We start from the raw sequence: 26327 nt of genomic DNA, 5'->3' as shown, positions 1-26327 counted from the left end.
ATCTATTTCTAATTTGCTTTGTGCTTTTGGCAGTACTGTGAATAATCAAATTAAGGATGGAATTACAAAAGGCCCTCTATACCGAAGCTTTGTGTATAAATGAGAAAGCATTCCCAAACTCCACAGGAAAGCTCAAAAGGGTACTTTGTCTACGATGTCCTTGACCCGATTCTAATTTTTCTTGCATATTGTAATAACAATAATAAAAAAAATAGATTTCAGAATGCTCTTTTAAGAAAGAGAGGACATAGCCCTGACTTTAACAACTGGGGTCATGGGAAACTAGACAAACACAACATTATGTCACAGAGACATGACACTGGAAAGCCCCTATTTTATTACGGAGCGATCAGGAAAACCCAGACTTCGCCTGGAACCCCCAAACATGCCATGTTCTTACTCTGCCTTGCTAAGCACACCTCACATAAACAACCCACTGATAAGCAAATACTTGTTTGTCATTCAGCCTCAGGGAGACAGATTCATAAGCCAATATATACTCCAGGGCACTGTGTTATCATTCCAATGTTTGGATTGGAAGAGGACAAGTAGTAATTACCCAGTTGCTGTATAACATTTTTTAAAATAAATAAATGTTCAGCTAATTCCAACACTGGCTCTGAGAGAAGATAGAGATCAGACAGACTGGAGGAACAAAGTGATTGATGCTGAGAGAGTTTGAAGTTTGCTTCAATAGGCAAGCATCATGAACCCATCAGACAACACGATTTGCCAGCAGTCACTGCCCAGAATGGAAAGAACGTTGCCTGATGCAGTGAGAGACAGTACTATTTTGCCACTGGGAAGACCAAAGTCAAAATTCATATGCCATCTCCGGCTTTTCTAGCTAGAAGCGGAGAGGCAGAGCACGCACAATCCTTGTGCCTCAGCATCAGCTCTAATGGAGTAAGGGGTGGCACTAACAAGCTCTGAGGAAGTTCCTCCATCTCCTCTTGCTTAAGGGCACTGTGACAGACCCTGTAAGCAGCAGATTACAGCACGGATAAAATCATGGTAAACAAGCTCAGGCAACTCCTTTTATCATTTCCATGCTAAGCAACAATAACAGGCTAAAAGCAAATACATGGTTAGACTACTATGAAATAAAACAGCGATGCCAGGAAAATTGCTTTCTCTTTCCAATCAAGAAGTGCTGTGGCTAAATTCTTTGATGAATATACAAGTCATGCCAAATGACTGGATTAGGAAATGAACACTGATGTGAAATTCCACTTCTCCAGATGGAAGTAAGAAATGGGAGACTATCTCTAATGCTATGTTTACGAGAAATGCTAATTTAGTTTCCTATGTAATTGGTAGGCCTCTTCAAAAGGGACAGACGCCTATGAGATTGTCTTGCTCAGTGTTTTCTAGGTCATTTGAACAGCACTCGTATGGATGGCCAGCATTACTCTACCTGTGTTTGCCAGAAGTCCAGCATTGTTCTCCCACTGAAGCTCGAAGCTGTAGAAACAGATCATGTACTCCAGATCCATGAGGATCACAGCCAGGCTGTTGAGCTGATCAGCCAGCCAGAAATCCGCGAAGCCCACCTTGTGGAAGGGAGCCGTGAACACCCGAAACTGCCAGGGAAAAAGGAGGAGTTACGTGACACACTAGCAAAGACATTAACTGCAGTGGCAGATCACAGCACTGAACAACTACGGAAATAACAGAAACGCCTGAAGATTTGTTGCTGACCTTTTGTTCCAACTGCCAAGAGATAACCGTCTCCCCACTTTAAATGTAAATAAAATTCCCTCTTTCAGACATCTAATCCTCCTCCTGCACCAACTAGTCACCCTTTCCTTACTGGCTGCAGAGCCGGTCTCCTCCGACAACACCCTTGCCCAGAAACTCACAGTCTCCAGGTAAGGCTTCTTTCCACACAGCTCCGCTTCGCCCGCTCCCCCTCACGCTGCTCAGCGCTTTCCTCCGGGCATTTGTGTCACACCTATCGACATCTGCCACGCTTACCTTGTGCCTCACGCTTAACGTCAGTTAGATTACAGGCGCGCAACTTGACCATTAATCTGTGCATGGCTCAGTTTACTTGACATCTTAGCTGTTCTTTGCTATTAGAAGTTGTAGGAGTGAATACCTTTACTGATGGATCCCCCAAACCCTCTAGCATAGAAAGCATTAAAGAGCAAAGCAAATCCTATTAAGCGGCAGTTAGACTCCCTCCCAATCCCAGGCCACTTTCCCTTTCAGGCTTAACAGCAGTTATGCTACTTTCAAACCAGACACTTATCATGGTCCATTACCTTTGATTACAACTCTCTCTACCCAGTTAGTTATAGTTACTAACGGCCAATTTCTCAAAGAGACAGCACCAGCATTGTCCTGTAGGTCGGAGATTTATGAACCTTTATATTAATGAAAGTGCAGGCCAGCATTGATCTTTTATACTGCTCTTCTCATTAACCTAAAAGGCATATAGTTACAGAAACCAGTGAAAGGACTGCCATGTTCCCATCCAGCTTACAATGCCAGTTTAAGGCTCTGGTCCTAAATTTCAAAATCAAATAAAGGATCCAGACATAGTGACATTAAACAGCAGATATGGATCTTGAAACAGAGAGCACTATGCTCCTCAGGACAACACCTATTACAAAAACTCAAACAGTATCACGTACGAACATTAGGAACATCTGTTCTTAGTCAAAGGGTTCCTGTTATGGAACAGCTCCTGGAGAGCTCAGAGAACCCACAACAAAGCCTTCCTTTCCACAGAGCTCCTTCCCCCATCTAATCAACACTCCCTGATACTATCTTCTATCCATTTAATTCTGGACACGTTTCTGAAGCAAAAATCAACCAAAATAAAAACAAATTGCAAAAACACAGCTTTACAGATAGATCTTCCTGAAAAAGAGGAAATCAGTAATGAAATCCATCTTGTTATTTAATTTACAGAGAGACACTTGGACACTGTCAGCACATGACAGCATAGAAGTTTAAGAGAGTAGAAGCTTTCCACCTAAAGGCTACAGCAGACAAGGAATCAGCAGGTACCAGTGTCTTAGCTGGGTTATGTACGCATCCCAGTCAACTCCTCAACAAACTGAGCTGCCATCTGAACCCTCCTAACCCCACTGGTCACACTGTGGTTTCTGATTCTGTGCTGCTGCGTGCGGCCTCAGACACGTTCTGCTTGCCAGCTCCTCCGAGCCGCATCCATTGGGATGGAAGCTGGGCCTGGCACACTACGTAAGCCACAGAAGACTGGCATTTGCGGAGTCTTAATGCCCCGGTGTGTTAACGTGCATCCCATTCAGAGGGGCATGAAAAAGCACAAAATGCACACTGGATACCCAGCTGGTTCACCTGAACTCCACAAATGCTTATGTGGCTGGCAAAAAAAAAAAAAAAAAAAAAACAAAACAAAAAAAAAAAAAAAAAAAACCAAGAGAGAGGAGGGGGAAAAAAAAAAAGGGGTCACAACTTGCAGTGTGGTTATATGAGAGTGCTGGCAATGAAGGGCATGGTCCACTGGCAGGTACCTCAAGCTAATCTGTCTTCCCAGCTGAGAAGCGTCTGCAATATTCTTCAGTAAAGACAGGCTGCAAAAATACCAAGAGCTAGAGCTGAACTTAAGTTTCAAGTAACTGGCTGCAATTACATTTAAACGGTTCCACGATCCACGTACAGACTTTCAGGTGCTGATTACTGCACTTTCAGCAATTAGAGCTAGAGCTAAACACTTCCTACATTTTCACCTCACACATGGATACGCTCCCTGCACTTGTTTCACCATTTTAGCACCCTGCAGAAGGTATTGGTGTGTACGTGCTAGTTCATCCTTCACACTGCGATCTGATTCCTTCGGCTGGCCGTGTCCCCCAGCTACATATTCAGGATGGTTCTCATTTGGCAGCAAAGGTGCAGAGCATGCTCAGCTCGGTTCATTTGTCAATAGACAAGCATACGTAAGCAGGATGCCATATAGGCAAGAAAGAAGAAAGGTGGGAATTAAACACCAGATTAAAAAATTATTCTTCCTACGAGTGAAAGAGTTGAGAGCTACCCGGTAACGTGTCAGGGATTAAAACAGATTCTATCTATGACAACCAAAAAGCAGTTGCTGATGAACAAGGGTGGATGCAGTATGCCTCCGAGCTCCACCAGGAAACACTACAGAACACTGAAGTATACTCCTGAACTGGTTTTAGCAAAACTGAAGTGCCACTCAGCTACACCTGGTAATGCCAGGCTTCATTTTGGCCAGCACAGTAAGCTTAGGAAAATAAACATAGCAAGCATGGAAGAGAAAACGCTCACCAAAACCGAAACTTGTGTGAGCAGTACAGTTCTAAGAAGTGCACTCTTTAAACTTCTTTCACCCAAGTAACTGCTGGTAACTGCAGTAAGAAACAAAATATACCCAGCCAGCCAATTACATAAAATAAAAATTAGAAAAGCCTAACAGCTACTCTTCACGTTGTGCATTCGGCCTCTTTCCGTCCTCCCGCCCCCGCATAACACACAGCCAAGAGTACTGTGTCATTTTCCACCATTAAGCATTTTGATGAGGCTTTTCTCCCCAGGAGACCTTGGGATGCCTTGGCCTCTGCATGCCTGAAGATACGTCCGTATCGCAGAGTGCAGCGTAGTCTGAAGGCAGCTGAGATAGAGCAGGTACTGGAAACTGTCTAGCCAGGGCTACAAAGAGCTCCGTGAAGACCGAGAACCTTATCCTGCTAAGACATTAAGGAAAATTAGCACAGATAGGGCTCACACTATTAGACTGTTTCCAGTACTTCCCCTAGCACCACAGGACAGCAATAACACTAATGAGGCTAGGGACTAAAGGTAAGTCTGTGAGAGATGGCTCAATGCTGGAAGGGAAAAAGAAATGGAAAACTAAATAGTAGTAACATAGCAAATCAAACAACAGAGGTAAGTGCACAGAGGTTAAATGCCTGTGTGTATACCTGCACACACACGCTTGAAGTATGATTCTACTCTTCATCTTTGTAATGTTCCAGATAAAGTTAATTGTTTTAATTGGTATTAAATTGTGATTCCATGAATAATGTCAGCCAGCCAAGCACTCTCCCTACCCCCCAAATGCCCTCAGAGCAGTTCCAGCAAGAATAAGGTATCACGGGAACCAATTTGATTAAAGCTAATTCAAAAGGGCACACAGAGTGGGGCTGAAAATGTGAAACAGTCATTTTGGAAGAAACTGATGAGCCATTCAAGGAATTTGAAAGCTGCTCTTTTGAAGTTCCCACCTATAACTGGAACACTGAATTAGCATGCATATTTACATTCACTTTATCAGATTTTTCTTAGCAAGGAAATGGGAGCTGGGGCTAAATAAATGTTTCTGCTTAAGACCAAAAAGGATTTGCAGAAAAAACTATGAGCATAACTTTATACCCTTTGCAAGGGTTCCCTCTCCATGAAGGAACACTCTCAATGTTGGCACCCTCCCAGTTTGGGCTGGGGAACACCAACGCAGCTTTCCTTAGAGCACCGTAACTCTAACCAAACTGTTTTAACATGTTAACGGACAAACAAGCAAAGATATATTAGTGTTTCTATACAGGCAAAAGTATGCATGCAGCTGTATATACTAAGATTAACAAGTAACTGCCTGCAATCTGAAGATAATGACAGACTGGTACAGACAAGCAGAAGTTGCTTTTGTAACCCCATGCTCAACAGACATTTGCAGTCAATATCTTATCATGTCTAATCTATGAATACACGTGTACAATGGTATGGCATCCCTCTAGTCTGAAAATCAGTGAGTCTTATACATGCAAACCATTACAGCCCAGTTGCATCCATTTTTCTCTCACTTTTTTTTTTCCCCCCACAGATCAGGTTTGAGACTTACCAATAGTTTGAGCAGCCAAAAACGGGACTTGTAGTATAAGGTTTTGGTAGGGTTGATGAGAAAAAGCAACATGAAGCCATACAGGATGAGTGGATTCACCTGCATAGGGATGTAGGTGAATTTACCATATATACATGCCAGCAGGCTCAGGCACCACAAAACCCCAAGGAATCCAGCAATCTACAGAAAGACAGAAGAAATACAGTTAGATATCTTGCGATTACACAACTCCAAATCTTACAATGAATTCTCATTATAACAAAAGGGAGAGCAGTGTTCAATCCTGTAATTGAATCAGACTTCAGCAACTTCCTCCTCTGCATGCAGTAATTGTGTTACAATTCCTTGCCAGGAAATGATACAGGATTTATCCTCCTGATACTCAGAGCTTAACCACTCCTGCAATCTGCTCTGCTTACCTCAAAGAGATGCTGATGGGACAAGTTGCTGCGGGGATTGAGTTCAAAGATGAGGACATGATTCACTCCAGCCTGTCTCCAGCCATACGTGTTGATACCCAGGAGAAAGAGGAATTCTATCAGGAGAAAGCCACCTCGATAGATTCTCACCAGTGGCCACACATTTGGTCCATCTATAAAAACCACACCTGACAAAGAGAAGGAAAAAAAAAGAAGGAGAAGAAAAAAAAAAGAGACCTTTATGATAGCACAAGCCATGTCACAAATCAAACTACACGTTTTTATGCTGGTTCTCAGACACCCAGCTATGTCCCATGAAAACTGAGCACACCTGTAACTCACCTGCATGTTCTAGCAATTGGAAGACAGTTTACCTAATCTATCAGAGGCTTGGCTTGCTACAATTTTGAGGTTGTCACTTGACCTCAGGTCAACCAAGAGGAACAGCATCTTAGCCACTCTCTAATTAATAGACAAGCTAGATAGGCAAGCCTACAGAAAAGAGGTGAGTCATCTTGCCTCCTAGTCTATTTTTTCCTCATCCTGTTATATCGGATACTTCAAATTCCTTTTAACCTAAATTTACTGGTGCTACAGAGTTCCTTAAAATGATTTGAGAGTATTCTGGGGAAATTTCTATCTGTAGCTTGTGTAGTCAGATCATTAGCAGCATCATAGGTCTCTTGTATCACACTACAGGCATAAGGGATAGTACCAGCAGAAATGTGACTGTATTCACTTAAAATTCTGGTTTAACAGAGAAGAAATCCCAGCAGAGGGAGATATAAATATCTCAGCTCCCCCTAAAAAAACAATAAAGTACAATTTACAGCATTTAAAACAATGCTAAGATGCCCCTAATCACTAAATTCAATACAACTGTAATGTAGGACAGCAACGATCAGCGATAGACTTTCCAACCGCACCCAGACAGAAGCATCCAACGCAAGGCAGCAATACGGAAAGCCTGTTGCTTCCTTTGTTCAGTCTTCCAGGTTTTGGAAAGAGATTCACTTAGCTTCAAACAGTGAGCAGCCTTATAAAGTAGAAGCTTTGTCCAGCCTAAGTCACTTTGCAAAATACTGTCCTCCTGATTGCCTGATATGGGTTTTATTAGTAAAGGACAAATAAAATTGTTTCAGTCATCAATTTCAGTTTCACTGAGCATTTCTCACCCACGTCTTTCCAAAGGGAGAAAGGAACAAGTAATTTAACAAAACTGATACCGAGAATTTATTCTCACACACCCTCCTGCCTGAACTACAGCCCATCTGTTTCCAAACTTTTCTTCAGAGAAAAAAATACCTGTAAAAAGTTTCATGTGTTCAGCATTTGTACTTTACACCCCAAGAAACTATGGAGGAAAATAATGAAAGGAACAATGACTCAGGAACTGTTGCTATAGATTTATAATCTAAAGCGAATATTGCATTTAGGCAAAATAGAGTCAAGTTTTGGACAGAAGTGGCAGATTCCCTGACGAAGGGGAAAGAAGTTTCTCTTAAGAACGGAACTGAAAAAGCAAGCATTTCACACTGTAGTCTGAAATGGCTACAAAGCCACAGAAGTTGCTTCCAAATAGGACAGAGTAGCCCCAAAAATACTGAATCAGAAACACACAAAAATTACCAGATAGAGAACAGAACAGATGTGCCCTAGTAGTCAAGTCAGAAGATATAGACAAAGGTTTATCCCGACATAAACATAGTTTAATATGGCAATATACAGCATATGTCTTCCATAGCTAATACCCTCTAATCTTATTTCTGTACTCTCAGGGTGATACAGAACCATGATTCCCATATCAAGCAACAGCTGATTCAGGAGGGGAAAAAAAAAAAAAAAAAACTTATACTGAACAATATCTGATGGGCTGAGCTACTGAAACATAGATGCTAGGAGCATTTCTCTATATTCTCTCCTCTGAAACATGAAGTACCTACCTAGATTAGCTTTCACAGTATAAAGGCTAGATTTGATTCCTTTTTCACTCGTGTTTCCTAATACAGTGGTTTTCTTCACTACAGCTGAACAATCTGATTGAAGAAGCTCAAGCATCCAAAAGCTGGAGGGAAGGGCGCCTTGCCCATAAAGGCGTACAGGGCCTCGGACCGCTGGGGCACAGACAGCTTTAAAGCAAGGTATCAGCTCAGAGAAGCAGGGAGGGGGCTGAAGGGGCCATCTGATACAAGCCAGGGAGGGGAGAACACTCTGAAATGCCACGGAAAGTTAAAGCGTCACGTAACATATTTTGCAGTGAAAAATCATGCCTCCTTTTCCTTCCTCATTTTCTGCATAACTTGAGCGATCCACATGGAAAATTGAAATGTCTGATAACAGACACATCAGTGAAGACCAGAGCTAAGATTCAATTTCAAACCACTTTCAGACACTCTTCTGAAGATTCAAACATTTTCCTTCTCCTTTTTTAAGTTCACAGACATTTCTCCTTAAGCAAGTAAATGATGGGATCTAGTCTGAGTGAAACAGTAGAAAAACTGGGGAAAGCTTTATAACTACATGCCACCTCGAACCTACGATTTTTTTTAATGTTGTGTTTCTGGCCTTTTGTTAGCACACTTTCCCTCCTGAGAAGCTGTGCTGATACCAGGCAAGACCACCACTCCAATATAACCCAGCATCCAATTCAGAGATCCGTACTCAAGGCCCGAGGCAAAAAGATTTTCAATTAATATATTGCTTCCACTTAAATCCAACACTGTAAATCAAGTCATTTCCTACAGTCAGCAGGTACATGACATTTGATTAACTCATCCCTCCAGTAACCGACCCCAAAAGGCTCCAGCAGACAAGAGCTCTAAACAAGGTGATCGGAGAGGAAGATTTCCCTGGTGACAAGTCCAACAACATCACGATGTGATTCTCTTCTACACAGACTCTCACGTTGCCTCAAACATGTTTTAATAGATCTCTGTACACTCATTGCGTAACATTTCAACATGATTACTCACGTAATTAAGGCCAAGTGTTTTCTTCTCTTCCCCAAGAATGCCCTATGATTTTGAGTGCCTGATGACAAAATCAGTAACAACACTTCTATTCATTCATTAATATCACGGAGAGAGAATACATTCACTAATGTAAACGCCATTGTGCAGACATGTTCTTCGGGCTCAAAGCTAGCTCTGTGACCATGCTCCCTTCCCAGATGAGAGACAGACAGAGCACTGTCTAAATAGCCTTGAGATTTTGCACGAAGTCTTACAGAGTTTTGATTAATAAATCTTACCTCTACTTCCATGAACTTTCAGCCTCAGTTACACATTAAATTCGACTCACAGTAAAGCTCATGTAGAAACCAGTGAGGCCTCAAAATAAGTGTTCTTTAGTCTCCCAGGGTCCACTTGTAGAAGTTGCAGCCTTTCATGGACCCCAAGTTACCGTGAACTCATCTCTATAAATGCTGCTGTTCTGTTTTCAAAGTTGGGGAACACAGACGTGTTTTGCCAATGGAAGTTAAGTTCTAATGTTGTATTACAATTTCTATACATATAGCACTAAAATCCTACCTGCACCAATCAAATCATAAAAACAATTTGGCACAGAGATATAGAGGTTAGCAAAGTAATATCTAATTAAAAACAGAAACTTTAGAGTACAATTTTTACCCAATATTTGAATAACTTACAGATAAAAGAGCATGTCTCTTGATATAAACATACCTATTATTCATACTAGTTTATTAATATGTGCTTTAGAGGCATAATCATGTTTATGAATTCATTCTCACAGCAGCATCACTTTTTCACTCTCTATGCTGAGAGACAAAACAAACACAGCCAGCTTCTATCACATTTGCATCTCATACAGAGATCAAACATGTAAGTTACAGAAAAAAAGAAGAAATAATGAATAAAGAACAACCTATTCACATTAAATAGACCCTTCACACAGAGGGTCAACTTTCTGCCTCTACCACAGAGAGACTAGAAGGGAAGTTCTTGTAAAAATGTTCTGCAACAGAGAAATTCTATCCCACAGGATGACTGGATCCAGTTACAGAAATACCCGATTCACAATTCTTTTAAATCAAACACAGGCTTTCCCTAATGCAAGAATTTATACACTGTTAGCCTTTTCCTTCGCGTTGTTTAAGCAAACTACACCACTCTACTGAAACCACACACACAGTTAGTAAAGCTGCTTGCGATATTCTGGATCTAGAGTACTAACACGGTATTTACACAAATGGGAGTTTCCAGTAACTCAGAAGGTGCAAACCAGAGTAAAACCAAAGCTTAAGGTAGGCAATAATTTACTGTAGGTTTTAAACAATCTCGCCACAAGTCTGTCAACAAGGTAAACCCAATTAACTCAGTTAATGGGCACCAAGCCTCTATATGCCCTAGGAACTGCTACAGGAAAACTTCCTGAATGCCATAGTGCCCACACAGCTATGCGACTGCTTTCATTCTTTGTACGGAGCCAGTTTTATGCAAAATTTAAGCTCTACAAGCACCTCTCTCAACAGAGATAGGGTTGTGTGCTCACAGAAAGAAAACAGAAATTCATCTTGGATGTTATACTTCCAGAATATCCCCACCATGAGTAAGGAGGGAAGCAGGAGCACAAACCACAATACATTCAAAGATCAGTATCTGGGTATATAGCATGAGAGCCTCTACCCATTATTGAGCAGAACTAACAATTCACACCAGTGTGATCTGACTCAGCCTGATCTAACCCAGAACATCCTGGCCAATCCAGCTCAGCTTCAGGCCATTACTAAGCGGTAACAGAGCCATACCAGGCTGTGGGAGTCACCCGGGCCGAGCTGAGCACACCTACCTGAAAGTATGACAACAACGGTCAGTATAATGAATACGCCGCAGAACAATCCAACTCTGAATGTAGTCCAGGCTGGTGCAGGCTGCAAACAAAGCAATGGTAGAATTAAGAGGAGATAAACATGTTATCAAAGTCAGACTAATTTACAGAATAAACTGAAAATCAAGGATACAATATTCTGGCCTGATTGTATTCTCCCCTTCTCCTGAAGTGAGGTTTCTTTAAACTGACAAATACTGCATAGTGTTCTTGGCTTCCCTGATGCTGTGTTAGAACAGAGCTCAGGCATTTCAACATCTTTTGGAAAGTCTTCTGGGCAACACCAACAGTAAACATATGTTATTATTAGCATGAATTCCCCTTTACTATTCATCTCATCCCTTCATTACTTCAGCTTCATGCATTAGGACTAGTAAGCTACTTCTATATCTTCCAAAACTAAAGTAAATTATGTGACCATACTCTCTCTCTCAACTTCTGGAACATGCTCACACCTACATATTTTCCAGTTCTCCATTCAGAAGCTGAATCTATGTTGGCCCCTTGACAAACTGAAGCAGCAGCTTAGCTATATAACTTGATCTCTCACCTGAGCTGCTCCCAAGGGTGGAACACGCAAACGTTTCATAGCCTTCTGCCTATCTCCATCTTCTAACTCGTTGGTCACCACTGCCTAAGGAGATTAAAAAATATACATCACAGAAGCTCATTGTAATGATATACTCCTACACATTGCCTGCATTGAGTTATTACACAATAGAAGCTAATGCTGCATTAACTCTTTAGAGTGAAAAGTAACCAGCTGATGACAACGCACATAAATTTAAGCAAGTAATGCCATAAGTCAGTGGCACTTTAAAATCAATTAACACTTGCCTTAGTGGTGGATACAAGGTGTTCATAGGGCAAAAGACTAAGAATAGAACATGAAAAATAAATTGCTTCCCAGCTAAAAGAGAAGTCAGTGTACAGACTAGCATCTTTACCTCTGTTTCAGAGATAAGCTGATTGATTTTCTTGCAAGTGTAGAATGGTGCCACTTCCACCTGGGCCACCCGCCAGTCTGCTCCTCGTGAGGTATCCAGGATCTTGTCATGCTTCTTTAAGATCTTGCGGAAGCCAGTAAAGTTCAGGTTCTACAGACAAAGGGAAAAACAAAGTTACTTGTTTTTAACCCCAATCAGTTGAGAAGAAAATTAAAACGTTACATTCCAGAAAAACCAAAATTATTATGTCTATTATTATATCTATTGTCAGGAGGGTCTTGTGTGCTATTACTTTTTTAGAAGTAGCATAAATCTACTACAAATCACAGAAAAAGTGAGTGGAGCAAGGGCACAGAAGAGAGAGAACTTATTTGCAGGGAACTGATTAAACCTAATATTCCCAGAAAAGCCAAATCATTGCCTCTTTCCTCCATAATCCAGAAAGTGACAGCATTCCTGATGACACTTCACTGAAGATAAACAACCTTTGGACATACTTAAAATTTGTACATTTAATGTTACTTCAAGACATGCTGCTTCTGTATGGGTACACCTTACTGCACGTGTCCCATGTCCTGCAATTTGGCAGCTGGTCTCTTGATCACCGATGGTTGCAACGAGCTCTTAACAAAAATCACAAAGCTGCAGAAAGACTGTTTTGGCCTAACTCCCACACTCATTACTGAGGTAAGGCACCGATCAACCTTTTCGAGGTGTTCTCCCTTCTGAAAAGAATAGGCCACTGATTTCTAGTTTCTTTAAATTTTATCTTTGTTTTAAATCCAATTCTCAACATTTTAAACACTGCAAATCAAATCCGGCCAAGCGCATTCCCAGAACAGCATTCTGCTCCTCAGACAATGTTACATGAGGACAGCAAAACAAGCCTGGGCCTGCAGACCAGGAAAACGCAACTCTAGTCTCGCAAGATAAGCGCATGATACTGTGTTAAGGGCAAAAATAATGACTGACTTCCAAGTCACATTTGAGCCCTGACCCAATAGTTTATACGCAGTTAGAAAGACATAAAAAGCTCACCACACTGCATGAGGCAGGCAATTGCTGTGATAAGATGCATCTGAAATACTCCATTTCACTGTACAGAAAATACCGCTCAAAAAACTTAACATTTCATTCAACCAACAGCAGGGGCACAGGCAGACCAGGGCAAGAGTCACTTCTTGTTTTCAAAAAAGCTTAAAAAATAGCTTGGAAAGAAAAACACAGAAAAGAGCAGAATCCAATACCTTGGGGAAAGGCGCCAACTACTCACTGAAATTATTTTCAATCTAATTATGCTTAGAGTGATTTAATACCAGATCCCCATCATATAGATGGGGAAAGGAGAACGGGGAGACGGGAGCAGGAAGCCAATGCATTAATGATCTGCATTACTGCAGACAAGAGACTTTAATTACTTTCTATTGGAGAAGCCAGCATTCCACCCCTGGGAGAGCAGATCATTCTTTCATAAATTTGAAATGAAAAAGATGCAACAAAATGATGATTTTTGTCAGAGAATTTTCTGTAGCCTGACCCAACATCACTTTATTTGCCATTAGAGCAATCACAGTAACTCTGAGGTGCCTCAGGAGGTACTGGTGTATTCCTGTGCCAGGCACCCTACGACCTCCACGGCGGCATTTCCTCCTCTGGCTGCAAAAATGCTGCAGCCCCAAACTGTACGTGAAAACACTGCTGGTTACAATGATAATTTTAACAAAGAACATTCAGGGAAGAAATTATGAATGGGAATGGTCAAATATCACTTACAACGTCAGAGATTTTGTATTTCTTGCTATTCAAAACACTTATTTGACAAGAAGTTTTCTCCAAGCCTGACTTCCATTTCTGCTGATACTAATTGAATCTATTGAAGGGCATCAACTAACGGTTTGTTTTGCCATTAAAACTGGAAAAAAATCCTGTGCAACTAACAACATAATATTATGCAAGATCAAGTACAATGAAATGACAGACTCAAAATCTTTGCTCATACATAAGTGTATTAGTTAGGAAATGCAAAAGCAAGGCAATTGCACAGCAGTTTAATAAGACTGAATCAGCCTCCACTGTTTTCCTCATGAGGATACAATATCATTTAATTTCAAGATTTGTATGTTCTAAAACATAATCTTTCAAATAAATTATAATTAGATTTGTGTGTGTGTGTGTGTGTATGTGTGTATGTGTACACGCACACATGTGTGTGTGTATGTAGAATTATATACTTGTGTTATCAATGAATTAAGTTAAATTAAGCTAAATCACTGGTAAGTTGAGAAAAATAACAGCTGTCCTGGAGCTAAGTTACAGTTTCACTTCTTCTCATGACATTTTCTATTTAATTTTAGAAGTATTCCTCTATTACCCACATAGTACTACATAGCTAGTATCAACCCACAGGCATCTACGTGTTTGTGTACCTTAAGAAACGGTGCATTCAACTTTTGCTCTTGCTTCAGTGCTAACAGCCTGAGAAGTCTGAGTCACATGGATTTTCCTGTCTTGGTAGTCCAACTCAAGACTTTGGCATTCTGTGGGAGCCGTGGTTCGTCACATATAATGCCACTGGTGACCACCTACATGGAGGCTTCAGCTATGTCTTCTTCCCACCAGGTCATAGTTTTGCCTCACCAAAACTGCAAGGGCTTGAATATTCCTAGTTCTTTGTTTCTAAACCCAAATATGTAGTATTTCTTTTTTTCTTTTTCTTTCCTCTCTATTTTATTTTTTATGTTTTGGTACATGTATCCCTCATCCTCAACTTCAACACCAATATGCACTTACTTTTCCTCATCCTTTTTGAGGGTAAGTGCTAGAAAGGAATTCTACTGCTCTTGAAAACAGTGAAAAGTCTCAGCTCCAAATGGATTTTATATTATTTACTATATAAAAAATGTTCCTGGACTCATGGTTGCAGAAGTCCAAACAATGAGTGGGCAAAACACCTTTCTTCACTGATGTGGAGCAGCAAAGGATTTTCCAAAGGAATGGCCTCTGTCATGCCTTATTTAAATTCTTCATCAAGCATCAGACGTGATGCTTCATAACCAAGAGTAAGAGCTTTCTTTTTTTTAAAAAAGTGAAGAAACTGCAGTAGTTAATACCGCTTCACTCCATTCCAGAAAAGCTGAGGATACTCTGCCTTCTCCAGGACCTTGAACTAGACACTCTAATAGTTAAACGGCTTTACTGAAAAACCCATGGACCAGTGTCCCAAATAGTTTCTGCAACTATAAAATCTGGGTTCAGGACTCACGGAGGGCCATCTGCTGTCTGTATAACCAAGCAGCCATAATGTTTCTAAGAGGGGCTCTGAATATATCCCCAAGAACGTCCCATTAAGCCAGCCTGGAGCCTGTTTTAATACAAGTTGGACCACGAATTTCCAGCCTAGAAACCAAGTATTAAAGCAATGAAATTCCAGTTGAGGCATCTAAGTGAGTAAATGTTGGCAGCCTAAGCACATGGGCTCAAGGGCATAATATCACTTAAGAAAAGTTGCAAATACTCAGAATTTTGGAAGAATTAAGCCATGTCCATACTACAGAACAATATTTAAGTATTTCCTACAGTGAATTTGTAGTGAAATTATCAAACAGACAGACAATCCCAGTAAAGATCTAAATAAAGATGTAGCGATTTTACGTTAAAGAACTTAACTTTCAAAACTTTTTTTTTTGGCCTGTTAAAAGACATTTAAAAACATTTCAGAGTATTTAACATCAAAAGAATTAGTCTAGTGACAAAAGATCCTGACAGTTTAGGATTTTTGTTTCGAGATTTTTTGCAACAAGATTAGTCTCTGCAACATTTATTGTGCCTTTTCGTGTTAGAAATACAAGTACAACTAAAGATTTGTTTTTTCATATTTCCTTCAAGGCAAACAAGCCTGTACCCTACGCAACTAAAAACATTTTTTTTAATGGATGTTTTAAAAAGAAATATTGATACAGCAAGGTCAGAGCCACTACCATGGTAACACCAGGAGGAAACAGCATGTTAATATTTCAAACTTCCACTGCAAATATTAGATAAAACAGCTTCTTCCCAAGCCTTGTGGCTCCAGCTCTGCACAGAACACCACATCACAGCAGAATGCGGCCTCTGAGTGCCGGCAGTGATTTCATGGGCTGACCATGCCTGGGGCAGGGGGGCTGCGGTCAGCCAGCCCCAAAAAGGGAGGAGAGGGAAGGTCCTTCTGCGGGTCAGTTTAGCCTTTCTGATTCAACAAAAAGCAGCAAAGCAGCACGTTGCTAGCTGCCTTGGGTTGCTATGCAGGAATGTGCTCCTCCTTTAAAAAAGTTTAGGGGCCCCAAAGTGAAAAAGAAATTGGAATCTGTCTTGAATGAGGCAGTTCAAGGATACACAAGCACAGAGGTAACACACTCGCAAAACAGTGTAGTAAAACCACCTCCTCTCGTGGGTACCTGATAGTTCTGCAGTAAGATGAGGCTGAGGTAGAACTCGCTGAAGGCCAGTTTCAGGTCTCTGATATTCCTATGCTGGACACGCTCTTCATGGGACAGGTGGAAGACCGGCTTTCTGCGCTGCCGCAGTGTGGAAATCCCACTGGCTTCTTTCTGTGCATCCAAAGTTGATTGTAATTCATTCTGAAGAGTAGCGAACCTGCGCTGAGCTTCTGCAAGCTTTTCTGTTAGCAAGGAAAAGAAAATGGCAGGTGAGTGCGTAGCAACTTGCTTATCAAGTCTGTAAAGAGCACTGTGCTCTTCCTCCAAATAATGCACTTGCAGGTAAAAAGCACTGAACAGAACAACCTACTGCATGGCCTTTCTCCACTAATCATTAAGCTCAACAACTCTACAAATATTTCATTTATGCAGCTCCTTCCCATTAAAGATTTTAATGTACTCCTATGAATAACACACTCAAAAAAAAAAAAAAGACAGACAAATCTCATTCACTATAGTCAAAAATCAAGCGTATAAACGACTGTCCCTTTGGTGCAGGTTAAGGTAGCAGCAGAAATAGAACTCAGATCTCTTGACTTCCACCCCAGATTCAGTTTCTAAATGATACTTGTTCCAGGACCGTATAAATACCCGTTACTGATGGAAGAAGCCCAACCTGAGCAGCTGTTGCATGCAGAAACTACACATCTGCTACCCGTAACTAGAAGCTATAAAACAGCCCTTCTGAGTGCCAAGGGGACGCAGAGTCCGATCTCCCGACATGCCGCCATTCTGGCAGAGCCATAGCTGGAGGCAGCCAGGCAGATACTATCTCATTTAAATACCAAAATAGCGACCACACGTCTATTCTGTGTGCGAAGGCAAGCACGCTTCTCTCATTTCTCAGATAAAGCAAATTCACAAAAAGAAAAAGCATTAAAAACACCTGCTAGCCAATATTCTGAATCAACCCAAGAGCTGGTAAGTAAAGCACTCTCAGTACCCGTGCATCTGGCACTGGCTAAGAAGTGTTTGCCATCTTTTCATTAGACAGCAAAGAAATCAAAGAAACACACTTCAAACATGACGCTGAATTTAGAAGCTCAGAAAGCAATGCAACCCTTCTGCCAAACAGCTTCTCCTTTGATCAGGACTTACAATGCTACAAACTGCTGCATACAGTTTGCAGTAATAATTTATCCCTCCTTACCTCAAAAATTAGGATCACACAGGTTAGAAGCATTGCCTTATATTTTTTATTGGTTAAAAGATAGTCAACCTGTATTTAAAATAATTTTAATGAATTTTCTGAATAAATAGGTCCTCTTCTTTGCACCTCACAAGTATGAAAAAGGTATTCCTTTAGACATGCTCCTTTATGTTCTTTCAGAAAAGAATCTTCTGTGCTAAATAATAATCTTTTTACGCTAAAAACAGCATAACTGAACATATTCTCTTTCTTCTAGTTTTGTACGGCTAGTTCCTTCCAGGCTTTTTTCCCCTCCAGTGAGAGTTGCAGGCGCAGCTTTGGTATCTCTACTGATGAGCACCATCGCAGGACACGGCAAGCAGTGTTTGCCATGAAGACACCGAGCAGATTTAGAGTCCAGGACAGACCGTCGGGAGCTGGAGCCATCTGCACCGAGCTGGCAGAGCATGAACCCATCCTGCATCAGAAACCAGGGAGCCACAGGATCGTTCCCCAGCACAAAGCTCTGCCTAATTGTAAATTTAATTCTCATTAGTATCTTATATAACAACTTAACGGTAATTCTCAATTACTTCCCCCACACACACACATACAAGTAAGTCTCACTCTTATGGGAGTTATTCTGACCTTTTCTGAGTCAGTCTTGTTCAGTTCTGATTAATTTTAACAGCAAAACTCCTCTGTAAATAATTTTACAGTGTTCTCCATAGGATGTTTTCCAGTAGCAGAATACCTTTCTGAACAAAAAAGGGAGATCAGTATAGAAAAATCAAGTATGGAAGAGACTGAAACTTTCCATCGCTTCATTGATCATAAGCCTAAATACAGAAGAAGTCTTAAAAACCCAGGAATGGCCTACTACTCTCCCATAACTTCTACAAGTGCTAGGAATCCACCAAATAGAGGGAATTAGCCCACAGCAACGTGCCTGCTCACAGCCTCCAGCCACATAGTATTTAACATACACAAGGCCAGACTACAAAAAAACCTCTCCCCTCCTTTGGGAACTCTCTCAGAAAGAAGTAATAGATAGATATCTGTTAGAAGCAAAAGCCTTCATACAAATACAACCCACAAGTTCACACTCTATATTCAAAATGTTACATTAAACCATCTGGTGATGCACTGAGATTTCTTTCAGATAAAATTATTAAATATGCTGGCAAGAGTTTAAATTTCCATCTCTCGATCCAAAGCACACGTTCTGTTGCCCTAATGTCCAGAAAAATCTTTAAATCCATTAGTTTAATAGCACAATATTTAAAGAAAGAAATGCTTTGAAACAATTTTTAAATAGATGCTGCAATTTTACTATCTGTTTGCAAACCTCCAACATCCATAAAAAAGATCTGCCCATTTAAACATTCCAAGCAATCATAGAAAAATTTAGTTTGGAAGGAGCCACTACGAGTCTCTAATGCAGCCTCTGACTCAAAGCAGGGCTAACGGGAAAGTTGAATCGGGTTCCTCAGGGCCTCATCCATTCAGATTTTGAAGATCTTCAAGAACGGAGATTGTACAGCCTCTCCGGGCCCCTGCTTCAGCGCTTGGCCACTGCCACGGTGAAGAATTTTTTTCTTATGTCCAACAGGGTTTTCTTCCCTTTTTACGGCTTGTGACTGTTAAGGCGGCTCTTTTACCGTGCACCGCTGAAGAGAGTCAGGTTCTGTCTCCCATACAACCTCCCGTTGGGCCAAGGAAGACCGCAGCCCTCTTAGGATGAGGCTTTAGGGACAACCGAACCAGTCTAGTGGCCCGCCACATCTGAGAACGGGCGATCCTGCCACCTTCTCAATCCTCCTGCCCTATCCCTTGCGCTGGCCCCAGTTACCTAACCCACAAATCATTTCATCTCATTAAGGGGCAATTTTATCACTGAGATTGGTTGCAGAAGTAAAATAAAGGCAAAAGGTGTGCTGTTATTCTCAAAAACAGCTGCCAAATCGCCTAGGGAAGCTGTAGAGCACAGTGGAAGTCAATTTCTCAGTTTGTAAAATACTCCAAAATATCTGAAAGGACATTCACCACTATCGCTTAATCAGTGCTTTTAAAAGGGACTTTTTAAAAAATTTGCCACAAAAGAGTCAGGAAAACAAAGCAAAAAACCAGACAGCAAGTGTTTCGAAGCTGGAACGACTGCAGCTGTGCTTGCTGCATAGTGTATGCCCCGACATCCACTAACACCACAGCTAAAGCCTAATCTCACCCGCAAAGACTACGGAGAAATCCCAAACCAGCAGAGGCAAACTCAACAAAAATGCTTGCAATAAAGCAGCAGCTTTGCCCAAAACCTGCTTCTAGATCCTCATCGAAAAGCATGGTCTAAAGCATTATCACCTCATCTACGCAATTCCCAGCTAGTTTTGTGCATCATTTCCTGAGTGTAAAGAATCCTGAAAAAACTATCGCATCAAGGAGCCTACAAAGCATCCCCCGAGGCTGCAGTCCCATAAGCAGCTTAGTCCCCAACAAAGCTACTGTTTGAACACCTGGTCGTTTACAGCGTCATGCTTGTGATCAAAAACTGTGGGTTTCAACAGATGCAGTGTGACCCAACAGCCTACGCCCGTCACAGCCCCTTCTCGGAGGCTCTGCTCAGCTCACACAGCCTTGGGTACCTCGTGTTCTTGTTTGCTAAGTTAAAGCCACAACTTCCTACAACTAATAAAAACAGCTCCTAAATGAACCACAAAAATGCAACTAGTTAACACTGCTAAACAATAGGCCAAGAAGAACCTGACTGCACTAATTTAAGGTACAACTAACTTCCCCTCCACAAAATCCCAAACACAAACCGAAGCCAGCCACAAAGTTCTCAGGAAAGCCTCGCGCTTGCCCAGACCTTCCTCTGCCGGGACTCTCTGTCCAATCTACTGTCACCCTTTTCTTTCAGTTGTGTGCAGAATTTCTTGGTAGTAGTCTAAACAATCACCAACTGTTTATCAAATTGGTTTTAGTTAATGGCAATCTTCCTTCCTTCAGAGACGGAATAACAGTCTGGGAAATACAGGCTCCGTCTGGTGATGGGGGACCATCTCGGAGCACACAGCGGAAGGCCAGGGCACCTGCAGCAAGCACCACAGCCCCGAGCGACTGGAGGGGCCCAGGAGGAGCTCGTGGCCGGGGAAGGCCCAGGACAAGGCTGTCCCTGCTGAGGCCATCCCTGGCCACCCTCACTGAGGATCCCTCAGCACAGGAAAGGAGGAGATGCAGAGACAAAAATGGAGGTTAACAGATGGATTCGCTTTCTTTAAAAGTGGACATCTACTGTACTAAAGATGGGCACAGGCCCACAATAACTAGCACGTACCAGGTGCCTCTGACATGAACAAGACAAGAAATGTTTCTTCAGTTATTCCCACATGTAGCATAATGTTAATAACCCTAATAAGGGGTTTTCATATTATTAAAGTCACATTGCTCTTCTGCAAATAAAAGACTTATTTTAATCTTCTCACAGGAGATTTTCAAATTGCATGTATTCTCTTAAAACTTTTTGAAATGACAGCAAGTAGAAAAAAATCTATCCTATATTATTAATGCCATTTCAAAAGACGTCGAAACGTGTGTGTATATGTGGGTGCACAAGTGCTAGCAGGTCTTCATTAGGGAAAATTATAATCTGCATTGTGCATACGACTTGACAGAATTTTCTTCATGGAGTCTAGGCTGGAGTACCCAGGACCTCTTATTAGAGCAGCTGGTATAACTAGAAAAGTAAGACAAGTTTTTGAGCATATGAGCCTCTCCTCAGGTCTGGAACAGAGACAGCAGATCTCAAAGCAAAACAAAACTGAAAACAATTGCTTTGAGTTTTGGTAGGTACACGTGAATTATCTGTAGGAAAGTGCCCATGGCATAAAGCATAAAAAGCAGCAGGCCTAACAAAATATATTCCTTCTACCTACATGCCTATGCTTGCCTCTGTCCTTCTATCACTATAGCAAAATGCCACTATTTCACAGATGCAAAAAAACTGGCGTAGCCCCCACCAGAGAGATTTACTTCCCTACATGGAAGCTGAGCAGAGGCAAGTTGCAGCGTACAGCTGTTGCATCTACTGTGCTTTTAGCTGTTCTCATGCTCACAACCCAGATTTTGCTAGCAATAAAATAAATAGCAATAAAATCCTTGCCTGATGCTTATTAAAATATTTTGTACAATTCAACTTGTCTTTGTTACCAGATTAAAATCAGAAATAGAAGAGACTATCATGAAGCGCTGCAAAAGCCTTTTCATACCAAGAAGTTAATGACTCAACAACATGTTAAGAAAAAGTATGGCAAAAGTCCATACATCATTGTATCCATATTTAAATGCCTTTCTCATTGGAAACCCAGCTTAAACATTACCAAAAGAGGCTGAGAACTGGTTGAAATGTGATGGTGGGTGGAACTAGAGCACGCTATTACAAAGCCTTTTCTAGAAATATTACAGGGAGAATTTTCGATTATTCCATTCTAAAGCTTATTTTCAAAACACAGGGTGAGAAAGCAAACTTTTACTGGGAAAACAACAAACAACAACACTTTGAAATACAAAGCCCAGGAATCCCTCATCTTACCACCATTACATTTTTATTCAAATTTACTAAACAGGATTATATATGTAGTCAATGACAAATTGCTACTGCCTCTTCTACTTCAGAAAGTTGCAAGTGTTTAAGCATATTCAAAGGGACTTAAAAACCTCTTGGACATCTCAAGATGGACAAGTTATCATACACAGGCGAGTCCATGACAGCTATTCCTGCACAAACTCAGCAAATACTAGCTAGGTTGCTTAGCATTTATGCCCAAAGCATGCACAGGAAACAGTCACCACGGATACACGATGCTGAGAAACTGCCCTATGTATAGACTGCTACATAAATTTAAGAGCAGCTTCCTAAAGTCCAGCAGATGCTACTTGTAAGCAATGAAGTCACCTGCCTTTTATTCTCCCTTCATTCAGACATCATGGTTTAGCTCCGCATCTGTGATTAAACCAGAGCACTCTCCCAAATAAACCCTGCCTGTAATTACCTGATGGCAGACTTGCATGAACACCGCAGCAATTCTGGAAGTTTGGAGACTTTAGACTCTTTTCGCGTCGCTTCATTTTCTACAAAAACACACAAATAAGCACCTTACCTGAATAGAAAGTGTTGATTTTGGCAAGTTCTTTCTCACAGGTTTGGAAGAACTTCTCTTCAAACTTGGCAAAATACCTTTTCACTGCGTCCTCATCTGTGACTATAAAACAAAAGGAAAACACACTGTAATAGAAGAATATGGGAACAATTTTCTAAATGGCAACCACGGAAATATTTCTGCAGAGTAAATCCAGCTTCCTTGTCACGCAGAGAAAGAAGAACCGTAACGCGAAAGGGCTCGGCCAGAACAGGTACTTGACCAAAGATGGAATGAAAACCAAAAACCGAGACGGAGGGGGAAACAGCAGAAGCAGCGACTGCTCCTCGGACGGGTGACCAAAGCGCCCATGAGCTTTTCCCACCCACCCTCTACGTGCGACTGCAGATCTCACCTGCTTCATTTCCACTCCTGAAGCCAGCTGGGGCGCGGGGCTGCACCTGTAGTGCCCTCCCCAAAGAGGCCCGAGCTTGAATGCAGGAGCTGGGCTAAGCCAAGCTCCATCCAAGCAAAGCAGCATCTTCAAAGGCTGCCACAGGAAATGAACTGGCAACATTTTGTTTTATAAATATACCGCAAATCCCCAAACTAAACAACAACACTCTTGTCAATGTCCTCTTCGCAGATCGTGCTTTGAAACAATGTTTCTTTTATTGTTTTGTCTGTAACTTAGGAACCCCTTTTTTCAAACGCTTCTCACCTGTCGTTATCAAGCCCCTTTAACCCACCCTACAGCCCCGCTCGAACGGAAAGGGGAGCCGGTGCCCCATCCCTGCCGGGCGGCCGCATCCCTGCTGTTGACACGGGTGCTTCGAAGCCTCCCCTATGTTGCCGTTTCAACCCAGGACACGTGCCCAGGGCCGCTCCGGGGTGACCCTCCTCCTCCTCACCCCGGCTTCTCCTTCCTCCCACAGCACTTGTGCAACCATGCGATGAGCCAGACTGGGAAAGATACTCCAACCAAAAGAGAATAAAAGGCAGATTAAAGTAAAGTAACAGCATAACCAACCTCAACATGCTACCACTGCTCTACACCAGTTTTAACTTTTTATGCTTATCCACCCAGAAATTGTTCTCCTCTCCAGTCTCGGGCACCGGCAAGTCCTCCAACACAAACTTTACTGGGAGCCAAACTCTAACACTGACTGTTTTTTATGACGGGACGTTGTTTTTCTCCAGGCTTGGCGCAGATGAGCGCCAAGCTTCGGCGCCAGGACGTTCAGCCGCGTCCCCCGCAGCTCTGCACTGCCGGCCGCCGGAGCTGGCCCAGCACTTCCCCCCGGCCCGGCCGGCGCTGCAGCTGGCACGCGCTCCCACGACCTCGCCTGGGCACAGGTCTCATCCCTTAAACACAGAGCTGACCGAGAGAAGTGTATGTGTCACATCAGCAAACAACCAATTTATTTAAAAGGAAAAAGCCCAGCTTTTATAGGAAGATTCATTTGACCTTCCAGGCACATGCACTGGCTTCAGCGACCATCCCCACCTTCTCATCACTGTGATCTCTCTGCTCTTCACCTACCGCTGTTTCTCTCACCTCTTCTACACACCCTTTGGAACGGTCTCTCCTCAGCAAACGATTCAGATTTTGCCCAACGCCTCAGCCTATTCCTCGTTTATGCTGTTTTGCTGTACGGCAGACCACCACAAAGCTCACAGTTTCACTTTGTAAGAGACAATGTTCTGGTTGTCCAAAGAAACCAGGCCGAGACTCCACTTGCTCCTGGAGTCCTATTTTGAGAGTACCGACCAGCAGTGCTGAAGAAATCCAGACTGTGGCATAAAGGAAAGAGACAAGCTGGGATAAAGCAGCCACTTCAAGACCTTGCTTAAACCTTGCGTTGCGTATCGCCGTGAACCCATGACGGAGCAGCTCTCCCTCACCTCAGCCTCCGAGCTGCCAAATAGTCCGGCAGGACCAGAGCAAGCAGACGAAAGTCTGCCTGCGGAGCAAATGGGGAATGCTACGAGGAATCCACATTCTTCCCTCTCGTAAAATAAAAATTTTATCTCGCAATGAGTATTTAAGGGAAGAGACCTAAATTATGCCAATTAAACAAAAGGAATTATTGAACACAGCCTCGTTTCTCAAGCACTGGTCTGAGAGTACTTCAGCTCTTGGAAGAGCTACGCATAGTTCCACAATTAAAGCCTTTGTTATTCACGAAGAATACAGCGCACCATCTCCAGAAGTGCAGCATTTCACAGACAGAATGATTTTTCTAATAATTAAGAAATGAATTGAATGAGTGAAAATCAAAGGGGGCCACAATAAAATTAAAGATTTTAGCACTGTCAAACATCTGTCCCAAGAGTTCCTAATGATGGAATAAACCGGACTCTTCGTACTAGACTTTGCATAGCTAGTTCTCTGAGTTCTCATGCATTCTTAGAGACTAAAAAAGGCTGTGTTTTTTACAAAGAGGAAAAATTAAAAGGTTTACTATGGTGTCGATAAGGTCGACAAATAGCTTTGCAACTATACGCTACTAAATGAGCAGATGAGCACCTACTAAAAACCATCACTAACGAGAAGATAAACATTCCGGACTGTCAAAACCAAGAAAACCTTACTTCAGCATTAATTTCTAGCTAAAAATACCCCCAAATTAATCAAGAGAATATTTGCATATAAATTCTTAACATTTCGAATTTTCTGGGTTTTTTGTATGTGGCACTGACGCTAGATGCCGTGACCCTACATACACTACATTAATATTTCAAAAAGGGTTTACATTTAAGGAATAAATAACACAGTGCAAAACTGTTGGGACAATTTGGAAGAATCGCCGGGGCAGTCCGGAAGAAGTCTGTTGCTGCTGCAGAGTTTGACGGTGCTTATTTCAAGCCCTGAAGAGTAAAACTTGCACAACTGATGAGCGTTTCCAGCTCTACCATCCAAGCAGGAGCTTGCAGAAGAGAACTCACCAAGGCCCCAAGGGCAGTTACACATCCAAAATTTTGGCTCTCAAGGTCTGAGAAGAGTCACCATTAAAAGCCCTTTATTTATTGCTGATTATCCCAAGACACCAGAGCTACTCCCAGGGTTGAGGACTCCCTCGGCTGTACGAACGGCCCCGAAACAGCAGGGCCCCGACCCCTCTCGGCCGGCCAGGACGGCAGCGGCTCAGAGGTGCCGCGAGCCTTTGCAGAAGCAAACGTGTGCGCATGCCTCGTCCGCGCCTGTTCAGCCTAATGCCTTAACACAAATCGCTCTCTGCAGAGAGCCTAATACATCAGAAGGACTGAAAATAACTCTGCTGTGGGGCTGGTAATTCCTTGCAGCAGCCGCGGCAGTTGCAACATCTGCCCCCGGGGTGCTACCAGCAAGCCCAAGCAGAACTTGCCTGCGAGAGCCCTAATCCTCGACCCGACCGCTGCTGGCGTAGGCGAGCAAAACACAAACATGCAGGCGAAGCAACAGAAATTACTATGCAATACTTAACATGCAGACATTTTAGCTCCCTAACTGCCTGAAACGTTTCAAATAGAAGGAATTAAGGAG

The 26327-nt window shown here is 42.2% G+C and overlaps 1 protein-coding gene across 1 annotated transcript in view; it reads right to left on the bottom strand.

The window, feature by feature from the left end:
* Positions 1-26327, bottom strand: part of XPR1 (xenotropic and polytropic retrovirus receptor 1) — a 123828-nt gene that overhangs the window by 22780 nt on the left and 74721 nt on the right. Inside the window, exons 3-10 of the mRNA XM_064515645.1 lie at positions 22823-22924; positions 16499-16722; positions 12066-12215; positions 11669-11752; positions 11080-11161; positions 6271-6458; positions 5852-6031; positions 1418-1583 (exon numbers count right to left, since the gene is read on the bottom strand). Of these exons, the coding sequence (XP_064371715.1) occupies positions 1418-1583; positions 5852-6031; positions 6271-6458; positions 11080-11161; positions 11669-11752; positions 12066-12215; positions 16499-16722; positions 22823-22924 (1176 nt within the window). The remainder of the gene's footprint in view (positions 1-1417; positions 1584-5851; positions 6032-6270; positions 6459-11079; positions 11162-11668; positions 11753-12065; positions 12216-16498; positions 16723-22822; positions 22925-26327) is intronic.

This window comes from Dromaius novaehollandiae, chromosome 8 (assembly GCF_036370855.1).
Source record: "Dromaius novaehollandiae isolate bDroNov1 chromosome 8, bDroNov1.hap1, whole genome shotgun sequence".
NCBI classification, from domain to species: Eukaryota; Metazoa; Chordata; class Aves; order Casuariiformes; family Dromaiidae; genus Dromaius; species Dromaius novaehollandiae.
This window is presented reverse-complemented; position numbering and strand designations above follow the sequence as displayed.